Below are 17,633 nucleotides of genomic sequence, written 5' to 3'. Positions count from 1 at the left end.
TCCTCTAGCCTTGGTTTGTCTTCACAGCATCATGCATATCCCAGCCATGAGGTCCTCTTGTAACAGTTGCATGGCATGTCCTGTTTTATTCCCCACCCCCCACTGGCTCCCAGGCCCAAAGCACTTCCAGAAAGTTAAAGGGACTGGTGATCACAGGAGGGGAGATGCAGAATTTGCACCTCTGAGGCAGTAGTTCTGATGCAATCCCAGGACACATGAGGTTTTCACACCTCTGGCAACTGGGATGTGCATCTGCTTAAGCAACTGGTCCTGACCTGTGAAGAAAGTTTTGATCCTTAGAACAAGTGAAAGCTTGAGTGTGTGTGCATGCCATTAACTCAGATCACAGTGCACGACTTAAACTCGGAAATTTAGGTATGTCCCTTCCCCATTAATTCACTCTTTGGTAACTAAATCATATAGTCAGTGGAGCATTACTGCTTTGACACAGGAAGTCACTATATGGGTTTAATCAACAATGCCACCTCCTGGCTAGAGAGGTCAGGACAACCCAAATTCCCCAACCAAAAATTCACAAACTTTTCCTCCTGTGTGCTTAAAATCCCACAATCCTTTCCTCTCTCTCTCCTGCTATGCAGTCTCCAGCATTACATTCTTCCTCCCTGCCTTCTGTATTTGCAAACTTGTTTCTCCCCTCTCTTACCCTGAAGTTCCACCAACTAGCAGCAGTTCCTTGGCATGGTCTTCCCTTCCAGTGGCAAATTCCTTGCTTCATACCCAGTAAAAACAACTGTCTACTTTTATTGCAGTAGCAGCCAGTCATAGATGAGGGGCTAGGTGCTGTATAAACACAGAACAAGTCTACCACTCTAACTATCAGCTGAGTACAACTGACAGGAAGGGTGGGGAAACAAGGAAATGATCACAAAGAGCAGTCACGGGATGCCAGCTACGGGTGCTGTATGCATTACAGCAGAGGCGAGCTTTAAGGAGGGAGTTGAAGGAGAAATGCTCAAGATGTTTATAGGGAGCTCATTCGATGGTTAAGGGGAAGTGTGAAGTTATTGGTTGGAATATTGGAGAAATTGGTGATCCAAGCTGGCAACAATGTGGAGCAGACATCTCCATAGCACAGGAGAGGTGAAGGGCCTAGAAAATGAAATTGTTGGTTCTTAGCCTGGCTCCTGTGATGATCCACTGTGCTGAAGTGCCCCAGCATACTTCATATGGCCCTGTTCCAATCTGTCCAGTTTCTCTGTGGGCATCACATTGAAATTCCCCTTTCCAAGCCCCAGCAGTGCCTCCTGTGTGCGTGCCCTGCAGATCCCTCTCTCACACTGCAGTAGGTTACTCAAAATTCATCCACTGTCACCAGAGACCAGCAAAATACCAAGAAGTTTATTAAAATTACAAAAATATAAAACAATATTGATCCTCTCCTACAAAAGGAGACCCATAAAGCACTGGCTGTGTAAAAGGGACAATGGGTCCAGATTTCAGTCACTGAAATCTAAGGAGGAGAAGGGAACCTAGAGAAGGATGTAGACAGTGAACCATTTACAGTTACATTTAATCCCACATTCCCTCCCTGCTTCTGTCTACAAATTAATCCGCAAACCTCACCTGACCCACTTTGGTTTCTCCCAATGGTTTGATCTGGACAGCAGCCTCTACCCCTTCCCACACTGGTTTCAAATGATTCAGTCTGTGTGGCAGTCTCCACCCCCTTCAATTGGTAAAAGGGCTGTCCACAACAGAGACACAATAGTCCTGGTGGACTCCACCTCTTCTGTTCCAGTGCAGTCCCTACTTAAGGTCCATGAAGCGGATGTCCATGATCAGCAGGAAGTTCTTGGGCAGTGGGCGAGGTGCTGGTGACAGCACTGTGAAGACCTGGCGATCTACGTCCACCCCAGTGACGACGATGAAGCCAGCCACGCTAGTCTCGGAGATGTTCTCCTCACTGCCATCAGCAGTGCTGACGCTCAGCAGATGGTGCACCATGTCACGGCCCGGCGTCACTGGCACAAGCTTGAGCTGGTTGTCCTCCTGCGACATGCCCAGGGGCAGGCATGAGTCAGGGATGGTGGGAGCCCCCACCTTGTAGATCTTGACATCGGAGAATTTGACATCGAAGGCGTGGGGGTAGAAGCAGCCACGGAAGCCGTAAAAGTACTCACGGATGCGGTCATCCCGGCACTCCCGCCGGAAGTCCTTGGAGCGCTCTACCACCCCACCCGATTTGGGGAGCAGCACTGTGCGCACAAAATGGGGCAGGTCCCGCTTCAGCTCATTGTATAGGCGCTCCTGGTCCAGCACTACCACCACATCCACCTCAAAGGCTGAGGCGGCATGCACCAGGGCGTGGTACCCTGAGCCCTTCACCCAGCCGCACGTGTTGATAACGCAGCCACTGACTGAAGCCCGGCGGTTCACTTCGCAGCGCTGGTTAAAGACGTCAGCCAAGCGAGATGTGATCTGCAGAGAGGAAGCAGCATGGCTAATTGGAACTCAAGGAAAACACACGATAACTGTACTATCTGAAATGGCTCCACCTATGGTCTTTCCCTTTCTCAAGGTGCGGCTTATATCCTTTGCAGGCTGCCACTAGGTGGTGGCCTGATCACATAAATTGCCCTTGAGCAGCCCTGATACTGACATTTTACTCAGTGGAGGAGAAATGGAAATGCAAATCTTCCTGTCCAAGCATCTCACTTTAGATACCCTGGCATGACAAATTAAGCATGGCAGAGCACAGCTTCATAAGAGAGATACACTCCATCAGGAAACTGTGTCTTGTCCTTTACCCATGAGGCAGGGGATACAAATAACTATATTTTGTATGGTTACTTGGACAATTATTAAGCACCAGTGTATTTATTTGCTTCTAGAAGGCTAATCAGATTGGATATTTAACACCCTACCTATTGAATGGTTATTAAAGTAAATGGTTATTTCTTCTGGACCTCTACATTTGAGGTCTCAGAGGAGAGATTTGCTTATTGTTGTGCTGGAGATACTATACAGAGATTCAGAAAAACAATGTAGGTTTGTATCTACAATGAAATATAGCAAGTGACAGTTATTGCTGCTTTAGAGAGACAATATCAGCATCATCCCTAATGAACAGGACTGTGTGAAATGCTAAACTCTGCTCTTTTAACATAGAAGTTGCCAAATAATCAAATAAACAGAATATCCTTTTTATTCCTGTTTTTTCCCCATCTTAAGTCTTTTCAAGCTATATTTTTAATAAAGGTTTATCTCAATCAAGATAATAAGCTACCTGCAAGGATGTGTAATTAAGAATATTCTGTCTTTGGACAGTATTTACATCTTGGGTTAATAAATGTCAGTGTTCATCTCAAACCATGCAAATGTTTTAATAAAATATATGGAGCTATATCTATCTCATCAAGCTGGAAGGGACCCTGAAAGGTCATTTAGTCCAGCCCCCTGCCTTCACTAGGAGGACCAAGTACTGATTTTGCCCCAGATCTCTAAGTGGCCCCCTCAATGACTGAACTTACAACCCTGGGTTTAGCAGGCCAATGCTCAAACCACTGAGCTATCTCTCCCCCGACCCTGTCCCTATTCTGCAGATAAGGAAGTGACTTAAGAACAGCCATACTGGGTCAGACCAATGGTCCATCTAGCCCAGTATCCTGTCTTCTAATAGTGGTCAGTGCCAGATGCTTCAGAAGGAATGAAAAGAACAGGGCAATTATCAAGCAATCCATCTCGTTGTCCAGTCCCAGATTCTGGCAATCAGAGGCTTAGGGACACCCTGAACATAGGATTGCAGCCCTGAACATCTTGGCTAATAGCCATTGATGGACCTAACCTCCATGAACGTATCTAATTATTTTTTGAACCCAGGTATATTTTTGGCTTTCACAATGTCCTCTGTCAAAGAGTTCCACAGGTTAACTGTGCACTGTGTGAAGAAATACTTCCTTATTTTGTTTTAAACCTGCTGTTTATCAATTTCATTTGGTGACCCTGGGTTCTTGTGTTATCTGAAAGTGTATTAACTTGCCAAGGTCACACAGGAAGTCAGCGGCAGAGTTGGCCTGAGAGCCGTGACTTCCAGTCCATGATGCAAGCTTGTTTCCTTCCAAGGTAGCGCAAAACAGATTAAAGAGTACTGATAATAAGAGAAGATAAAGAGGAAGCAACAAGTCAAACGCCCTTCTTCTCATTTCATCCAGACTAGATGATGAAAATACAGCTGAGCAGGGCCAGAGATGATCGTGGGGTGGGGCGACAAGGGAATATTACCCCTTTACTGCCAGTAATTCCTTTTTCTTTGGCCCAGTCCCTCACCTATCTATTCATGTGAGTTCAGGGCTAAGAAAAGGTCTCAGCATGGGGCAGTCTCTGCCTTTCCCCACCAACAAGTGTGCATATGTGAATTCACATTGCTGGATTGGTCTAGCCCAGGGAGGATGGAGATGCCTGAACCATCCCCTGGTGTGAGGGCGGTGTGCACATTGGCATTCTCCTTCCAAAATACTCTGGACTGTGGAGAAGGTGCCCACCTACCCTTTTCTCCAGTAGGACCACGGTACATGTACATATCAGCATCTCATCTCCAAAGGGCACTGTTCCATGTACAGCCTGCTTTACTCCTCCCTCCCTCAGAACCAGATGTTTTGGTCATTAAAGGTTGCTATGTCTCCAGAAACATTTGTGTGTGTGTGGGAAAGAGCCCTGGCTGCCTTGAATTTCACCCCCCAGATCTGCCACTGCTCACCTTGTTATAGAGTTTGATGTTGGTGCCTGGAGTGGTGGAGCCAAAGTGATAGACAAGGGGGGCCTGGACAGAGAAGCCCTCCTCTACATCAGCAGGCCGCTCGATATACAGTGCCCCCATGGTGCCAGGGATGGAGACCGAGCCTTGGCCCACGTCCAGCTCCACGAAGGTGGGTCGGCGCCCTAGCCGCACAGCGTAGTTCAGCAGCAGCCGGCACACTGTCGACTTACCCACATCCGTGGGCCCCACCACCATGACCCGGGGCCCCCGCTCATCCTCGCGCTCTGCTTGCCGCCGCATCTGCTCCAGGGCTGTGTGGGTGTTGAGGTAGAGCAGCATGGGTGTGTCCTTCGATATGTAAGCCACTTCAGTGCGGCCACTCAGCTGCACTGTGCAGCCATGCCACGTGAACACGGCCACCTTGGCACCAGCATCGAAAGTGAACTTCTTGTTACGGGTCAGCTCGGTGCCGAAGATCTCTGCCATGCCTGCCAGCAGCTCCAGCTGGACAGTCTGCGAGGCCTCCACCTCAAAGCGAAGCTCCGTCTCCCGCTCCAGCTCAAACTTTGCCACCTGCTTCTTCTCATCCCCAGCCTCCTCTGCCATCTCTATCCCGTGTCTGTTTCAGGCCTATACAAGGAATGAGGTCACATCACAGGGAGTATAATGCTCTTCCATCACACCCGCCCGAATTCCACTCTACTCAATCCCACTCTCTGGTCCCCTATCTGGAGCTGGTAGAGGGCTCCGTTCCCTGCGATGCTCTACAGTGTCACACAGACCCAGGCGTTATTATATACGGATGTGAGGAGGGTTCCCACTCCCCACACTGCGATGCAATTGGTTATTCTGGAACTCCACTGATTAAACGATATTCCTCACCACGCGCAGAGAGCACCACACACCAACGAGCACCAAGGCTATCGGGCACTGGGCCACGGAGACGATGGCCATGGAAACGGTTGGACCAGAGAAGGGATGTCGCTGCTTCACCCCCTAGACGCTGCCCCAGGCAAGACAGCTTTAGTCACTGCAGCTTCATATGGGAAAACAAACCACTGGGTGGGTGCATGGGAGTCACTACAGCGTCACTCATACAAATGGCAGCGGCAGCACCCCCCTATGGCAGCACTGCCCCCCCCCCGCTGTGGCCAGGCTCCTCACCCGCAAGGAAAGATGGCGATACCCCCCCTCACACCCCGACAATGGCGGCAACCCCCCCCCGGTACCTAGGGCTCCCACCGGGAATGGCGGCGCCACCCCTCCCCTTCAAGCGGCGGGGCGCAACACGCGGCCCCTCAGGGTAACCCACTGGCGGGCCGCGGCTCTCAGTAGCCGGAGTTCGCCCTTCCCGGCCCATGGAGGCGGCGGCCAGCACGTCCCTGCAACCCGCGCTGCTCCCCGCGGGCCGGGACCGGCGAACCGCGGCCACTGGGCGCTGCGGGCGGCGCGTTGCCCCCCACGGCCGTAAAGGCAGCAAAGGGCGTTACTGGGTGTCGCCATGGCAACAGCCGGTGCTAGGGAACGGGCCGCAGAGGGGCCAAACCCAGCCGGGCCCCACAAGAGTCACTCACCTGCTGCCGCCGCCACCACCAGGCGATAAACCAACCAACCAGGAGACCTGAGGCTACGCGCACATCCGGCCCCGGGGCCGGAAGTGCGTAAAGGCATAGTGCCTGACGGGAGAATTGGCCGGCCCCGGAAGTGCAGGGAGAGAGGCGCGTTGCCTGCTGGGGGATGTAGTTCTCCTGTATAGGCCGAACCCGGAAGTAGAGAGTTGGAATGGCGGATGAGCGCAGGGCCTGACGGGAGTTGTAGTTCCCAAATATCAGGCCAAACTATGCTGCAGAGAACGGCCCTGATCTGGAACTGGGGTCCGGCTGCAGCCCAGTGGGCAGGTCCGCGGCAGGGCCACACGGCTGCCCAGCTATGCGGTGCACAGCACCAAGAGTGACATTGTATGCAAATCGTTTAAGGGTTGAATTGCATATATGCAAATAACGCGCACATGGATGTAAACTTCAGCCCATGGTGACACCCCCTTGTCTGAACAATAATGGGGCCGGGACATGGAGCCACACAAAACTTAGCAGCAGCGAGGCTGGGGCGGTGTTGCATGAGGGTGTCTATGGGGAGCGGGTGGCTGGATTGCTCAGTGGGTTCTGGATGCATCTAAGTCAGTGGGTGCCAGGTGGATGAGGTATTTGGGTGCAGCCTAAGTTGGGTAGGTGCTGAAAGATCTAGGAGTGCTGAGGTAGCTGGGCAGATGGCGACGGGGGCAGGGGACCTCTCTCAGGGTCCAGGCTCTGGCTTGGGCCTTCCTGGCCGGGGTCTAGTTGGGGTGTCTCTTTTGGAGGCTAGGCTTTGGGGAGGAGAGAGGGTCTCTGTGGGGCAGGGTTCTGGCTTGGGCAGCCTGGGGGTAGTGCTGAGTCTCCCCCCACCCATCTCTCCCTGCTACCTGGGCCAGCTGCCTGAAGACTTTTGCCAGTGGAGCCTCTCAGAAGGTGCATGACATTCAGGGTGGGCTGGCACAGGGGGCTGCCTGACGCTGGAGTGTCACGCAAGATGCCGGATACCTGGTGATCATGAGTCAATGTTGCTATTTGGTAGCAATTGGGAAGGCCACTACTTGAAGTGTCATAGATCAGGGCTCCCTTGACTTGTGATTGGTCACAGATCCAGTCAGTGTTTGTGGGGAGCAAAAACAGAGTCAGTGTTTGGGGATATTGCAAATTCAGCTATCAGTGTTGGAGCTGTCACACAACAGTGTGACAGTGTTTGGGGGAGTGGCATGCCATGTGAGTGCCAGTGTTTGGGGCAGTGAGATAAGGGGGTACCAATGTTTGGGGAGTAGTATGCAATGTGGGTGCAAATGTTTGGGTCACTGAGATTAGGGGGAGCCAGTGTTTGGGGGAGTGGCATGTCATGTGGGTGCCAGTGTTTGAGGGAGTGAGATCAGGAGGTGCCAGTGTTTGTGGGAGCAGCATGCCATGTTGGTGCCAATGTTTGGGGGAGGGAGATTGGGGGTGCTCATGTTTGGGGGAGCAGCATGCTGTGTGGTGCCAATGTTTGGGGCAGTCAGATCAGGGGGTGCCAGTGTTTAGGGGAGTGGCATGCTGTGTGGGTGCCAGTGTTTTGGACAGTGAAATCAGGGGTGCCAGAGTTTGGGGCTGTGAGATCAGGGGATGCCAGTGTTTAGGGGAGTGGCATGCTGTGTAGGTGCCAGTGTTTTGGGCAGTGAGGTCGGGAGTGCCAGAGTTTGGGGGAGTGAGATCGGGCGTGCCAGCGTTTAGGGGAGTGGCATGCCGTGTGGGTGCCAGGATTTGGGACAGTGAGATCAGGGGGACAGGGCCTGGGGCTGTCTCATATTTGACAGGTTTGGGGCTCTTAGTGCGCTGGGTATCTCCAGCCAGGTAGATCGCAGTTGCTCTGCAGCGGGGAGCCCTGGCCTGGGGTCTGGGGGGCGCAGGCAGATTTGCAGCCCGTGATCCCGAGCTGTCTCTCGCTCCCCTCTCCCTGCGTCAGAGGCGCAATACATGATTTATTACCTGTGCGCGCCCCGCGCGTCCCGGGGTACTGCTGGCCCTGCGCCTCCCCCCGCCGCTCCACCCCTGCCCCATGTCCACCCCCTCCAATCACTGCGCCCCCCACCCCCGCAGCCCAGCCCCAGTGGCCCCGGCCCCCTCCCTCCCCGCGCCTCCCAGCCCCTTTCTGACGTAGCGGGAGGTGGGGGGGGGATGACTCAATGTTATGATGCGGTGCCACAACACACAGCCACATTCGGCTCCAGCCCGAGCCCCAGGGCCCCATTCGCCCCCCAGCCGCGGCCCCCCGGCCCCCTGAGCCGGCCCTCTGCGCCCCGCACAGCCCCAGGGCGATCCCCCTCCGCCGGAGGAGCGGCCGCGGGACGGACGGACGGGGCTCTCGGGACGAGATTTCAAGGTGAGGGGCGGCGGGGGAGGGGGGGGGCTGAGAGCCAAGGGCTGCGCGGAGAAACTTTGTCCTCCCGCCGCAGCTGGCCCCGCAAACGGAGCCTGGGTCTCTCCCCTCCCCTGCATCATCCATCAATCCAGCCCGTGAGGAGAGAGCCCAGCCCCGCACCATCCCCTCCCATCCCACTTGCAACTTTCCCACGCCAGATCCTCCTCCATTTCCCTTCTCTGCGGGGAGCTCAACCTTGGGAACCCCCCCCCGCCCCGCCCCCAGATGTCACTTTCTGCCTCACGCCCCCCTCTGGTCCCTTAGGTTATTCCCTGGATGAGAAAGAGGGGACCGACCTTGTGGGGTTCTGGCACTGGGCTGCCCCGGTTTGTGAGCCCATTGTCCACTAGCGAGGGGGGAGCGTGACACGCGTGCAGCGAGTTGGGGGCTGTCTCAGTCAGCTGGGTCAGGCTGGTGCCAAACTCAGGCGTGGATTTTTTAGAAGGCAGTTCCAGGCTGTGACCAGCATGGGGCACTGTCTCTGGGCTGGGGGTTGGGAGCTGGGGAGACTGGGGGCTCAGTGGTGGGAAAGGGTCTGTCCCAGCAGGGGGCGCTCTCATCAGGGCAGTGACAGAAGCATGGGGAGAAGAGACCCCATGACGAGGACCATCCCTTTGTCCCAGCAGGGGGTGCTGTCCCCAGCGCAGGGGCGTAGGTTGGCCAGCCAGAGAATTAGCTCACCAGGACTGTGCATTTCCTTTCTAGCTCTAGCGGGGGATGCTTCCTGGGTTGGGGGGCAGCGCACGGGGGAGAAGAGAGCTGGGGACCCTTTCCCCTTCCCTACCAGAGGGCGCTCTTCCCAGTGTCCCAGGCGGAGGGAGCCAGAGTGGGCGTGGGCCATAGGGGCGGCCCCCCGATTCATTGCCCTCCTCTCTCTCGTTCTCTGCAGGTGACTCCCCTTTCGGCCTGGTTCTCATCTGGGGGGGCCCCGGCTGTGCAGCCCCCCCAAACTCTTCCCACCCTGAAACACGGCTCTAGCCAACCTGCTTCGCTGCTTCACCTGCGACCGACTGTGTGGGGGGTGCACAGCGCCCGCCCCCCCGCCCCGCCAGGGTATCGCCCTCCAGCCTGTCATGCCCAGCTGTGAGCCAGGGCCGCCCGCCGCCTGCCTGCCCACCAAGACCTTCCGCAGCTACCTTCCGCACTGCCACCGCACCTACAGCTGTGTGCACTGCCAGGCCCACCTGGCCAAGCACGATGAGCTCATCTCCAAGGTACAGCCGCTCCAGCCTGCCAGGGGCCTGCACTAGCCACCAGGCTGCCCACTGGCCCTGCGCCCTGCCACTGGGAGCTTCTGCAGGGCCGTGCCCTGCCGGTGCCCAGCTGAGGACCCCACCACTGTGAGCTTCCTCACCGCCATGCCTTGCCACTGCCCATCTTGCCCATGGCAATGCCCTGTCGGTGCCCAGCCAGGCCCTGGGTGCTGTGAGCTTCCCCACAGCAGTGATTGAAGGTGGATGGTGGGGACCAGGGTTGTTTCAGGGTGGGAGGGGGGTAGGGTATAATTCCTGTCCTTTGTCTCTGCAGTCTTTCCAGGGGAGCCATGGCCGAGCCTACCTGTTCAATTCTGTGTGAGTGCCCCTCCGTGATCCATCACTCCATCAGTTACAAGCGGGGGAGAGTACGGGTGGGGGTGGAGAGCTTGCAGCCAGTCAGAAGGGAGCAGGCAGCAGCTAGAGCCATATTACCAGTTGTTATCGTTGATAGGTGTATTACGGTAGTGCCTTGGTCACCCAGCTGTGGAGCAGGACCCTGTTGTGCTAGGTGCTGTACAGACCCAGAACAGAGATGGTCCCTGCTCCAAAGAGCTAATAATTTAGGCCATCTCTGTTCTGCATGACCCAAAAGAGGGTGACTGTTGGCATCTGGACTCAGAGGTGGAGTCTCTGGAATGGGGTCTCGAGGTGGTGAGTCCTGGGATAGAATCACAGCCATTGTCATGGTGATGTATAACCTTGCCCCAATGTGCCTCACTCTCTGGGCTCCATTAGAGCACACCGCAGCCCATGTCTCAGCACCATTCCCCAGCAGACAATTGCCTGCTCGAGCTGGCAGTAACTTGTCAGGCCCCATCTCCAAAACATCTTGCGCTGGGGTCTTCCTCCCCAAAGATGTCTCATATGGGTTGGCTCGTCTCCAAGCCCAGGGTTCTCCCTGTCAGTCTGCTCCAGGGTGATCCCAGCGAGGAGCTGGGATTGCAATGGGGAGGGGATGAAAATCCACCCCAGCCACATCACTGTCAACTCTGGCAGGGGGTCACAACCTCTACCACTCAGCCAATGGGCCATCCCATTGCCAACAGCAATGGCTATTGACATAGAAGTATCTAGGAACGTTCTCCCTTGTCTGGTCCATGGCTTATGGGTGGCCATGGCCAATGCCCAGACATGACCGAGCAATCGTGAGTAGGAGCAGAGATGCTTTTGTACCCCTGTATGTGGCTCTGGTGCAACTGCTGCTGGAATCCTGTGTCTACTACTGGTGCTCACCCTTCAAGAAGGATGTTGATACATTGGAGAGGGGTCTGGGAAGAGCCATGAGAATGATGAAGGGATTGGAAAACCTGCTTTATAGTGATAGACTCCAGGAGCTTAATCTATTTAGCTTAGTAAAGAGCAGGTTAAGGGGTGACTTGATCACAGTCTAGAAGTACCTACCTGGGGTCCAGAAATGTGAGAGTAGAGGGCTCTTTGGGCTAGCAGACAAAGGTATAACAGTGTCCAATGGCTACAAGTTGAAGCTAGACACATTCAGGCTGGAAATAAGGTGCACATATTTAACAGTGCGGGTAATTAACCAGTGGAGCAATTTACCAAGGGTCCTGGTGGATTCTCCATCCCTGGCCATTTTAAAATCAGGATTGGCTGTTTTTCTAAGAAATCTGCTCTGCGTCGAACAGGAATTAGTTCAGGGAAGTTCTCTGGTGTAGGTTATACAGGAGGTCAGAGCAGATGCTCACAACAGTGCCTTCTGGCCTTGGAATCTGTGAACGACATGGCAGAGAGAAGGCAGAGCTGGACAGACTGTGCCCTAAGGATTTAGGGTTCCCGGGGCCGTGGTTTGGGCGCTGTCTGAGGCTGTGGGTGGCGTGGCATGGTGGCTCCTTGCTGCCTTGGCTCAGTAGCGTAGCTGCATGGTTCTCACTGCTATGAGTTTGTCTGCTTTGCATTAGAGACTGGTCAGGCTGGGACTAGTTTTCTCTGTTCTGTGGGAACAACAGAAATGCCCTCTTTGCTGGCTGGTTCTCATGCAGCTTTGCTTAATGACGGGCAAGGAGCCTCTGGGGAATACAGCCACATCCTTGCTGGCTAGCAAAAGGCACAGTGGCCCATTTTTGAAAGGCGTTCTTAGTGCCACCCTTTGGGAGAGTGTTACAGGGTCAGCAACCTCCCAGGTGCCCACTTGCTGGCCAGGTGCGCACTTGTGGCCAGTAAATGCTCTGGAAGCACCATGCCTCACTTTCCTCTCTTCAGGGCTCCTCAATAAACACCACACTCAGGCTGCTCTCTGTTCAGCCACCCCTCCTTAGGGGCTGGATTTCTTAGCATCAGCATGCAAAACAAAACTCACAAAGTCCCAAAATATAGTAATCTCTGTTCCCTGCTCTTAGCAGGCCACTCCCAGGTCTTTCTCATTCTACTCCTGGGGGAATTCTGCACACTGGGCACATACAGAATTTTTTTTCCCCACAGAAAATACATTCTGCCCCAGAAATGCTGCAGTTCTGCCTTTTGCCCACCAGAGGCTGCTGTGGAGCCAGAACAGCTGGCTGCGTTCATGCTGCTGATTGTTCTGGCACCACAGTGGCCTCTTGTGGGCTAAAGGCAGAACTGCAGCACCCTTGGGCAGAAAAGTATTTTCTGCAGAAAAAAAAAAGTCTGCGGGATACATGAATTCTACACGTCTGCAGTGGTGCAGAATTCCCCCAGGAGTAGAGACTCCTAGTGATGCCATTAGATCTAGGACAGGGGTGGACAAACTGTGGCCCGCGGGCCGCATCCAGCCTGTTGGACCTTTTAATCCGTCCCTCACGCTCCCGCCGGGGAGCGGGGTTGGGAGCTTTCCCCGCTCTGGTGCTCCAGCCAGGGAGCATGATCAGGGGCTTGCCTTGCTCCGCTCCGCATGTGGCTCCCGGCAGCAGGGGCAACTGGAGGCTCTGCACGGTGCCCCTGCCCCAAGCGACGGCTCTGCAGCTCCCGGGAACCGTGGCCAATGGGAGCTGCAGAGGCAGTGCCTGCGGACAGGGCAGCATGCAGAGTGGTGTGGCCCCACCTCTGCATGAGAGCCAGAGGGGGGATGGGCTGCTGTTTCCAGGAGCTGCTTCAGGTAAGTGCCGCCCAGATCCTGCACCCCTGAGCCACCCCACCCCTGTGCCCCAACCCCTTGTCCCAGCCCTGATTGCCATCCAAAGCCTTTGATCCTAGCCTGGAGCACCCTCCTGCACCCCAAACCCCTCATCCCCAGCCCCACCTCAGAGTCTGCACCCCCAGCTGAAGCCTGACCCCCCCATGTGCCCCAATCCCCTGGCCCAGCTGAGAGCCCCCTCCCTCTTTCTGAACCCCTCCATCCCAGCCCGGAGCACCATCTTGCACCCCAAACCCCTCATCCCCAGCTCCACCCCAGAGTCTGCACCCCCCCGCCAGAGCCCTCATCCCCCCCACGTGCCCCAATCCCCTGCCCCATCCAGCCCCCCATACAATTTCCATACTGAGATGTGGCCCTCAGGCCAAAAAGTTTGCCTACTCCTGATCTAGGAGCAGCTCTTACCATTGACCACATGCTGGTACTGTCTCACATGCTGGTGTGGGCTGATGGCTGGAGGGACCCTTAGGTGAGTTCGCTTCATCCCAGGCAGAGTTCCATGGGGCCCTGCTAGGTGCCTGCTCCTCCCCAGGGCTTGCCCCACCAAGGCCCAGCTAGTCCCCCCTTCCCACTCAGCCTCTTCATGAAGCCACTGGGAATCTGCAGCGTCTCCAGTGCATCAATGAGACTCAGCTCTGCCCCACATCCCTGAGCCAGACTGGGCTTCTGGGCTTTGATCGCAGCAGGGCCTGGGGGTTAAGCCTGACCAGTCTGGTCTTGTATGGGCTGTATGTTTGCTAGGGCACCACGACACTCCCCCACAGCTTCTAGGGGCCCTGGCATCTGAATTCAACCCCCACTACCACAGCAATGTTCCCTCTAATTTTTTCCATCCGTGAGTGAAATGAACTTTGTTATGTGCACCAATACCGAGGTAATGTGCATGTGCATTGCCACCAGTAGAAAGAAAACACACATACACACATTACCATAGGGCTAATTACTCCAGCCAAGACAGGTTAGGCATTTTAGGACTCACTACTCAAAAATTAAATTTAAGCATAAGAGAGAAATAAAACTTATGAAATGCATAAACCAGTCCAGAAACTAAAATAACACCACTTTGAAAGAATAAATTTACAGAGAATATATGTGCATTGCAGGAAGTATCAAGAACAACAACAACAATACAAGTATGTGTTGGGAGGTGAGTGTGAGAGACACACAGTGTGGTGTGTGAGAGAGACATAGAGTGGTGCATAGGTGTGTGGGAGTGTGGTTTGTGTTTGTGACTGTGTGTGTGAGACAGAGACAGTGTGTGTGTGTGTGTGTGTGTGTGAGTGAGAGAGAGAGAGAGAGAGAGAGAGAGAGAGAGAGATGTGTTGCCCCTTTAAGTATGCTGCCCTTTTAAATACATCAGCAGTCACCTGCCTGCTTGTTCAGACACAGCAACAGCTGCCAGGAAGCTCAGCCCCATGTCCCACTCCTGAGCCCTGTCGTGTCCCCTCCCCCTATTCTGTGGAGATGGGGTACATAGACGGGGGAGGGGGCTGTGATGTCCCCCCCCTTCTCCTCTCTGCACAGCAAGCAGGAGGCTCCCGGGAGCAGCTGGCCAGGGGGTGCAGCCCAAGGCAGAGGGCAGGAGCAGCACGGCAGTGGGGTGAGCGGCACCTGAAGTGTGCGGCACTTGATAGACTGCTGGGTGGCTGCGCAGCTGAGAGGGAACTTAGCCCTGCAGGGGCTGGGATGTGGGGGTGGAAGTCAGACTGTGACCCTGTCCCACCCTGCTCCTCTTTCTGGTGCCAGGGTTAACGTTGGCTGCGGGCCGGCTGAACAGCGCCTCCTGCTCACTGGGCTTCACTCTGTGGCCGACATTTTCTGTGAGAGCTGCAAGACCACCCTGGGGTGGAAATATGTGAGTACTGCCCCAGCCCTGCAGGAATCCCCCAATGTCGCAGCACCCCCTGCTGGGGAAGCGGGACTGGGCAGGACAGACTGTGCCCCCAGCTGGGGAGAACAGCATGCCCTAGAGGAGGGGGCTGGCTCAGATGCTCTGCTCTCTCTCCCCTCCCCCAGGAACAGGCCTTCGAGACCAGCCAGAAGTACAAGGAGGGGAAGTTCATCATTGAGATGTCGCACATGGTGAAGGACAACGGCTGGGACTGAGGGGGGCGGGGTTGCAGCCACGGCCCCAGCAGCATGGCCTCCTCCTCCCTGATCACGCTGCCACATTGCCCATCCCAGCACGAGAACTCCCCTGCACAATGATCGCCTTTCGGGAGCAGGGGGTCCGGGGACCTCGCCCCACCCCCAGCACCAGGCAGGGACTGGGAGGCCAGCCCCGGGGTGGGCATCCTGCTGGGCTCAGAGCCTGCAGGCACCGACCCCCTGCTAGCACTGTGGGGCACAGACCCCTGGGAGCCTGACTCCTGCTGCTAGTGTCTCCCCCAATCGGAGAGTGGGAGTGTCTCTCCCCATTAGCTAGAGCCTGCCCTGTGAGATGGGGAGCAAGGAGACAGTTCCTTTGGTATGGCACTGAGGGGAACTGGTGGGGTGAGGGAGCTGAGTGCAACCCCCCCCACCCCCCAGTGTGGGGCTGTGGGGGGAGAGGCCAGGAGGATCAAAGCTGGCCCCCTGGTGTGGGGTGGAGGGCATTAGCATCAGAGAGCTCCCCTCCCACGCTTGGTGATGAGGATCAGAGCCAGCCCCCCTTGGCATGGGGCTCTGGGGTGGAGGGGGGAAGATCAGAGTTGCCTCCCCCCCCAGCATGGGCATGAGAACAGACTCAAAGCTGGCCCCCTCCCCACGTGGGGCTCTGAGTGAGAGGGCAATGGGATCAGGGAAGCCACCCCAGCCTGGGGCTCAGGGTGGCATTGGGGGAGAGAAGGTAGGAGCTGGCCCCCCTGGCCTGGGGCTAGAGGGTCACCACAGGCCCCACTGGACTGGGGCTCAGTGTGGGGTGGGGGGCAGAGGGGGCAGAGCCAGGCCCCCTGGCCCCAGAGTGTGTGTGGGGAGGAGGATCAGAATCCGGCTCCTGGCCTGGGACTTTGAATGAGGAGTTGGGAGTGGGAAGGGTCAGAACTGGACCCCTGGCCTAGGGTTGGGGGGTGGGTGGGTCAGAGCTGGACCCCTGACCTAGGACTATGAGTGGGAGGTGGGAAGGTCGGAGCAGTCTGGGGCTTGGCGTGTGAGGTTGGGAACTGGCCCCTCCTGGCCCTAGGCTTGGAGTGAGGGGATGCGATGGTCCAAACCAGCCTCCCCAGTCTAGGGCTTGGACTTGGGGGGAGAGGGTGGGAGGCGGGCCCCTGGCCTGGGGTGGGAAGGTTGGAGCTGGCCCCCCTGGGCCTGGGGCTCAGAGTGGGGGATGAGAAGGTGGGAGCTTCCCCCTTCAGGCCTGGGGTGAGAGGGTCCAGAGCTGGGCCTGGGACTCTGCTGTTCATTTCCCTGCTCCCGCGTCCCTCCCTTGGGCCTTCTTCCGCACTCCTTCATGTCTGCTCTGGGCCATTTGGTTCTGTGGGTCGCCGTGCCTTGGTGACCCCTGGGCACTGCCCATCCTTGCCCCCTCATCGCTGCCACGGGGCCTGGCCCGGGGGCCCCAACACTGTGGCACCAGCACCAGCGCACGCGGGGTTTTGTATTATAAATAAAGATGTTTTTATAGAAGATGGAGAGAGTCTGTTACTGGGGGAGGGAGCTAGTCAAGGCATGTCCACCTAGCAGGGGCATCCTTTAGCGGAGGAGGCTCATGCCGGGCCTGTCAGCCCTGGCCCTTCTGGGGGAGGGGCTGGCATGGGTGGAGGGTGCTGTGGTGTCTGAGCAGCATGGACCCCCACTCACCCCCAAGGGCACTGGGTCTGAGAGAATCACAGGGGGGATGGATTAAAGATCTCCCACTGGCATCGCCGCCCCCACCCAGAGCACAGCACCTCCCACTGAATCAGAGACCCCCAACCAACCTCATCACACAGCACCCCTTCTGGCATCACAGCCCTCATCCCTACCCGAGCACAGTAACCCCCCACCGGTGTCAAAGCAGACCTTGCCAGCATCAATAGCATCCTGACCTCCCCTCCCCTCCACTGGCATCAGAGGTCCCCCCAACCTGAGCAGAGAACCCCCTCATGGCATCAGAAAACCCTCCACCCCGAGCACAGTAGCACCCCACTGGTGTCAGAGCAGCCCCTGCCAGCATCAATGGCCCCTCAACCTCACCTCCCCCCACTGGCTTCAGAGCCCCCCACAATCCCAGCACAGCACACCCTGCTGGCATCAGAGCCCCCGGTCACACACTGGGGTCTAGGCAGTGCAACCTAGTGGGCAGAGCAGAATCAGAGGGCAGAAGTGGTGATCATGAGACAAACTAGTGGTCAAAGCAAATCAAAGATGGCACAGTGCAGTAGGGAATAAAATGAGGCAGCTTGGTCAGGAAGTCCACTATGGTCAGGATAAGTGAGTGCCCTTGGAAGCGCAGTAACTCAACAATAAAGTCCATTGAGGGGGTAGAGCGAGGACAAGGAGGTGTGGAGAAGGGCTGAAGGACGCCCATGGGCTTGACTCGGCTCATGGATTCTTCCTATGGGCACACAGGTTGCATGACCCAGCGTTGTTTTTAACATCCGTTCATAAGATCAGC

At 56.1% G+C, this 17,633-nt stretch overlaps 2 protein-coding genes across 8 annotated transcripts; one reads left to right on the top strand and one right to left on the bottom strand.

Annotated features, from left to right (window-relative positions):
* Positions 1-538: 538 nt before the first annotated feature.
* Positions 539-8,338, bottom strand: CLP1 (cleavage factor polyribonucleotide kinase subunit 1). 6 transcript variants are annotated; one of them, XM_039535138.1, is made up of 3 exons: positions 8,266-8,338; positions 4,718-5,347; positions 539-2,439 (listed from the first exon to the last, which is right to left on the bottom strand). In XM_039535138.1, the coding sequence occupies exons 2-3, from the start codon at positions 5,321-5,323 to the stop codon at positions 1,768-1,770; spliced, it is 1,278 nt and encodes a 425-aa protein (XP_039391072.1). In that variant the 5' UTR covers positions 5,324-5,347; positions 8,266-8,338; the 3' UTR covers positions 539-1,767. The 6 variants fall into 6 exon arrangements, with proteins under 6 accessions (XP_039391072.1, XP_039391070.1, XP_039391068.1 ...); XM_039535136.1 differs by lacking the exon at positions 8,266-8,338 and adding an exon at positions 6,292-6,439; XM_039535134.1 differs by lacking the exon at positions 8,266-8,338 and adding an exon at positions 5,947-6,116.
* Positions 8,032-16,739, top strand: YPEL4 (yippee like 4). Of its 2 annotated transcripts, none has more exons than XM_039535142.1 (5): positions 8,032-8,130; positions 9,588-9,912; positions 10,226-10,269; positions 14,807-14,915; positions 15,077-16,739. In XM_039535142.1, the coding sequence occupies exons 2-5, from the start codon at positions 9,772-9,774 to the stop codon at positions 15,164-15,166; spliced, it is 384 nt and encodes a 127-aa protein (XP_039391076.1). In that variant the 5' UTR covers positions 8,032-8,130; positions 9,588-9,771; the 3' UTR covers positions 15,167-16,739. The 2 variants fall into 2 exon arrangements, with proteins under 2 accessions (XP_039391076.1, XP_039391075.1); XM_039535141.1 differs by lacking the exon at positions 8,032-8,130 and adding an exon at positions 8,471-8,659.
* The last annotated feature ends 894 nt before the right edge of the window (positions 16,740-17,633 follow it).

The sequence above is a fragment of the Mauremys reevesii genome, linkage group 4 (assembly GCF_016161935.1).
Source record: "Mauremys reevesii isolate NIE-2019 linkage group 4, ASM1616193v1, whole genome shotgun sequence".
NCBI lineage: Eukaryota > Metazoa > Chordata > Testudines > Geoemydidae > Mauremys > Mauremys reevesii.
Note: the sequence above shows the minus strand (reverse complement) of the source record. Positions and strands in the feature narration are given on the sequence as shown.

Bases quoted from the DNA above. Each gene is read 5' to 3' on its own strand.
- CLP1 (XM_039535138.1), bottom strand. From the start codon at position 5,323: ATGGCAGAGGAGGCTGGGGATGAGAAGAAGCAGGTGGCAAAGTTTGAG. The intron at 2,440-4,717 runs GTGAGCAGTGGC...TCCTCTCTGCAG, and splicing joins ACATCAAACTCTATAACAAG to ATCACATCTCGCTTGGCTGA.
- YPEL4 (XM_039535142.1), top strand. From the start codon at position 9,772: ATGCCCAGCTGTGAGCCAGGGCCGCCCGCCGCCTGCCTGCCCACCAAG. The intron at 10,270-14,806 runs GTGAGTGCCCCT...TTCTGGTGCCAG, and splicing joins GCCTACCTGTTCAATTCTGT to GGTTAACGTTGGCTGCGGGC. The intron at 14,916-15,076 runs GTGAGTACTGCC...CCCCTCCCCCAG, and splicing joins CCACCCTGGGGTGGAAATAT to GAACAGGCCTTCGAGACCAG.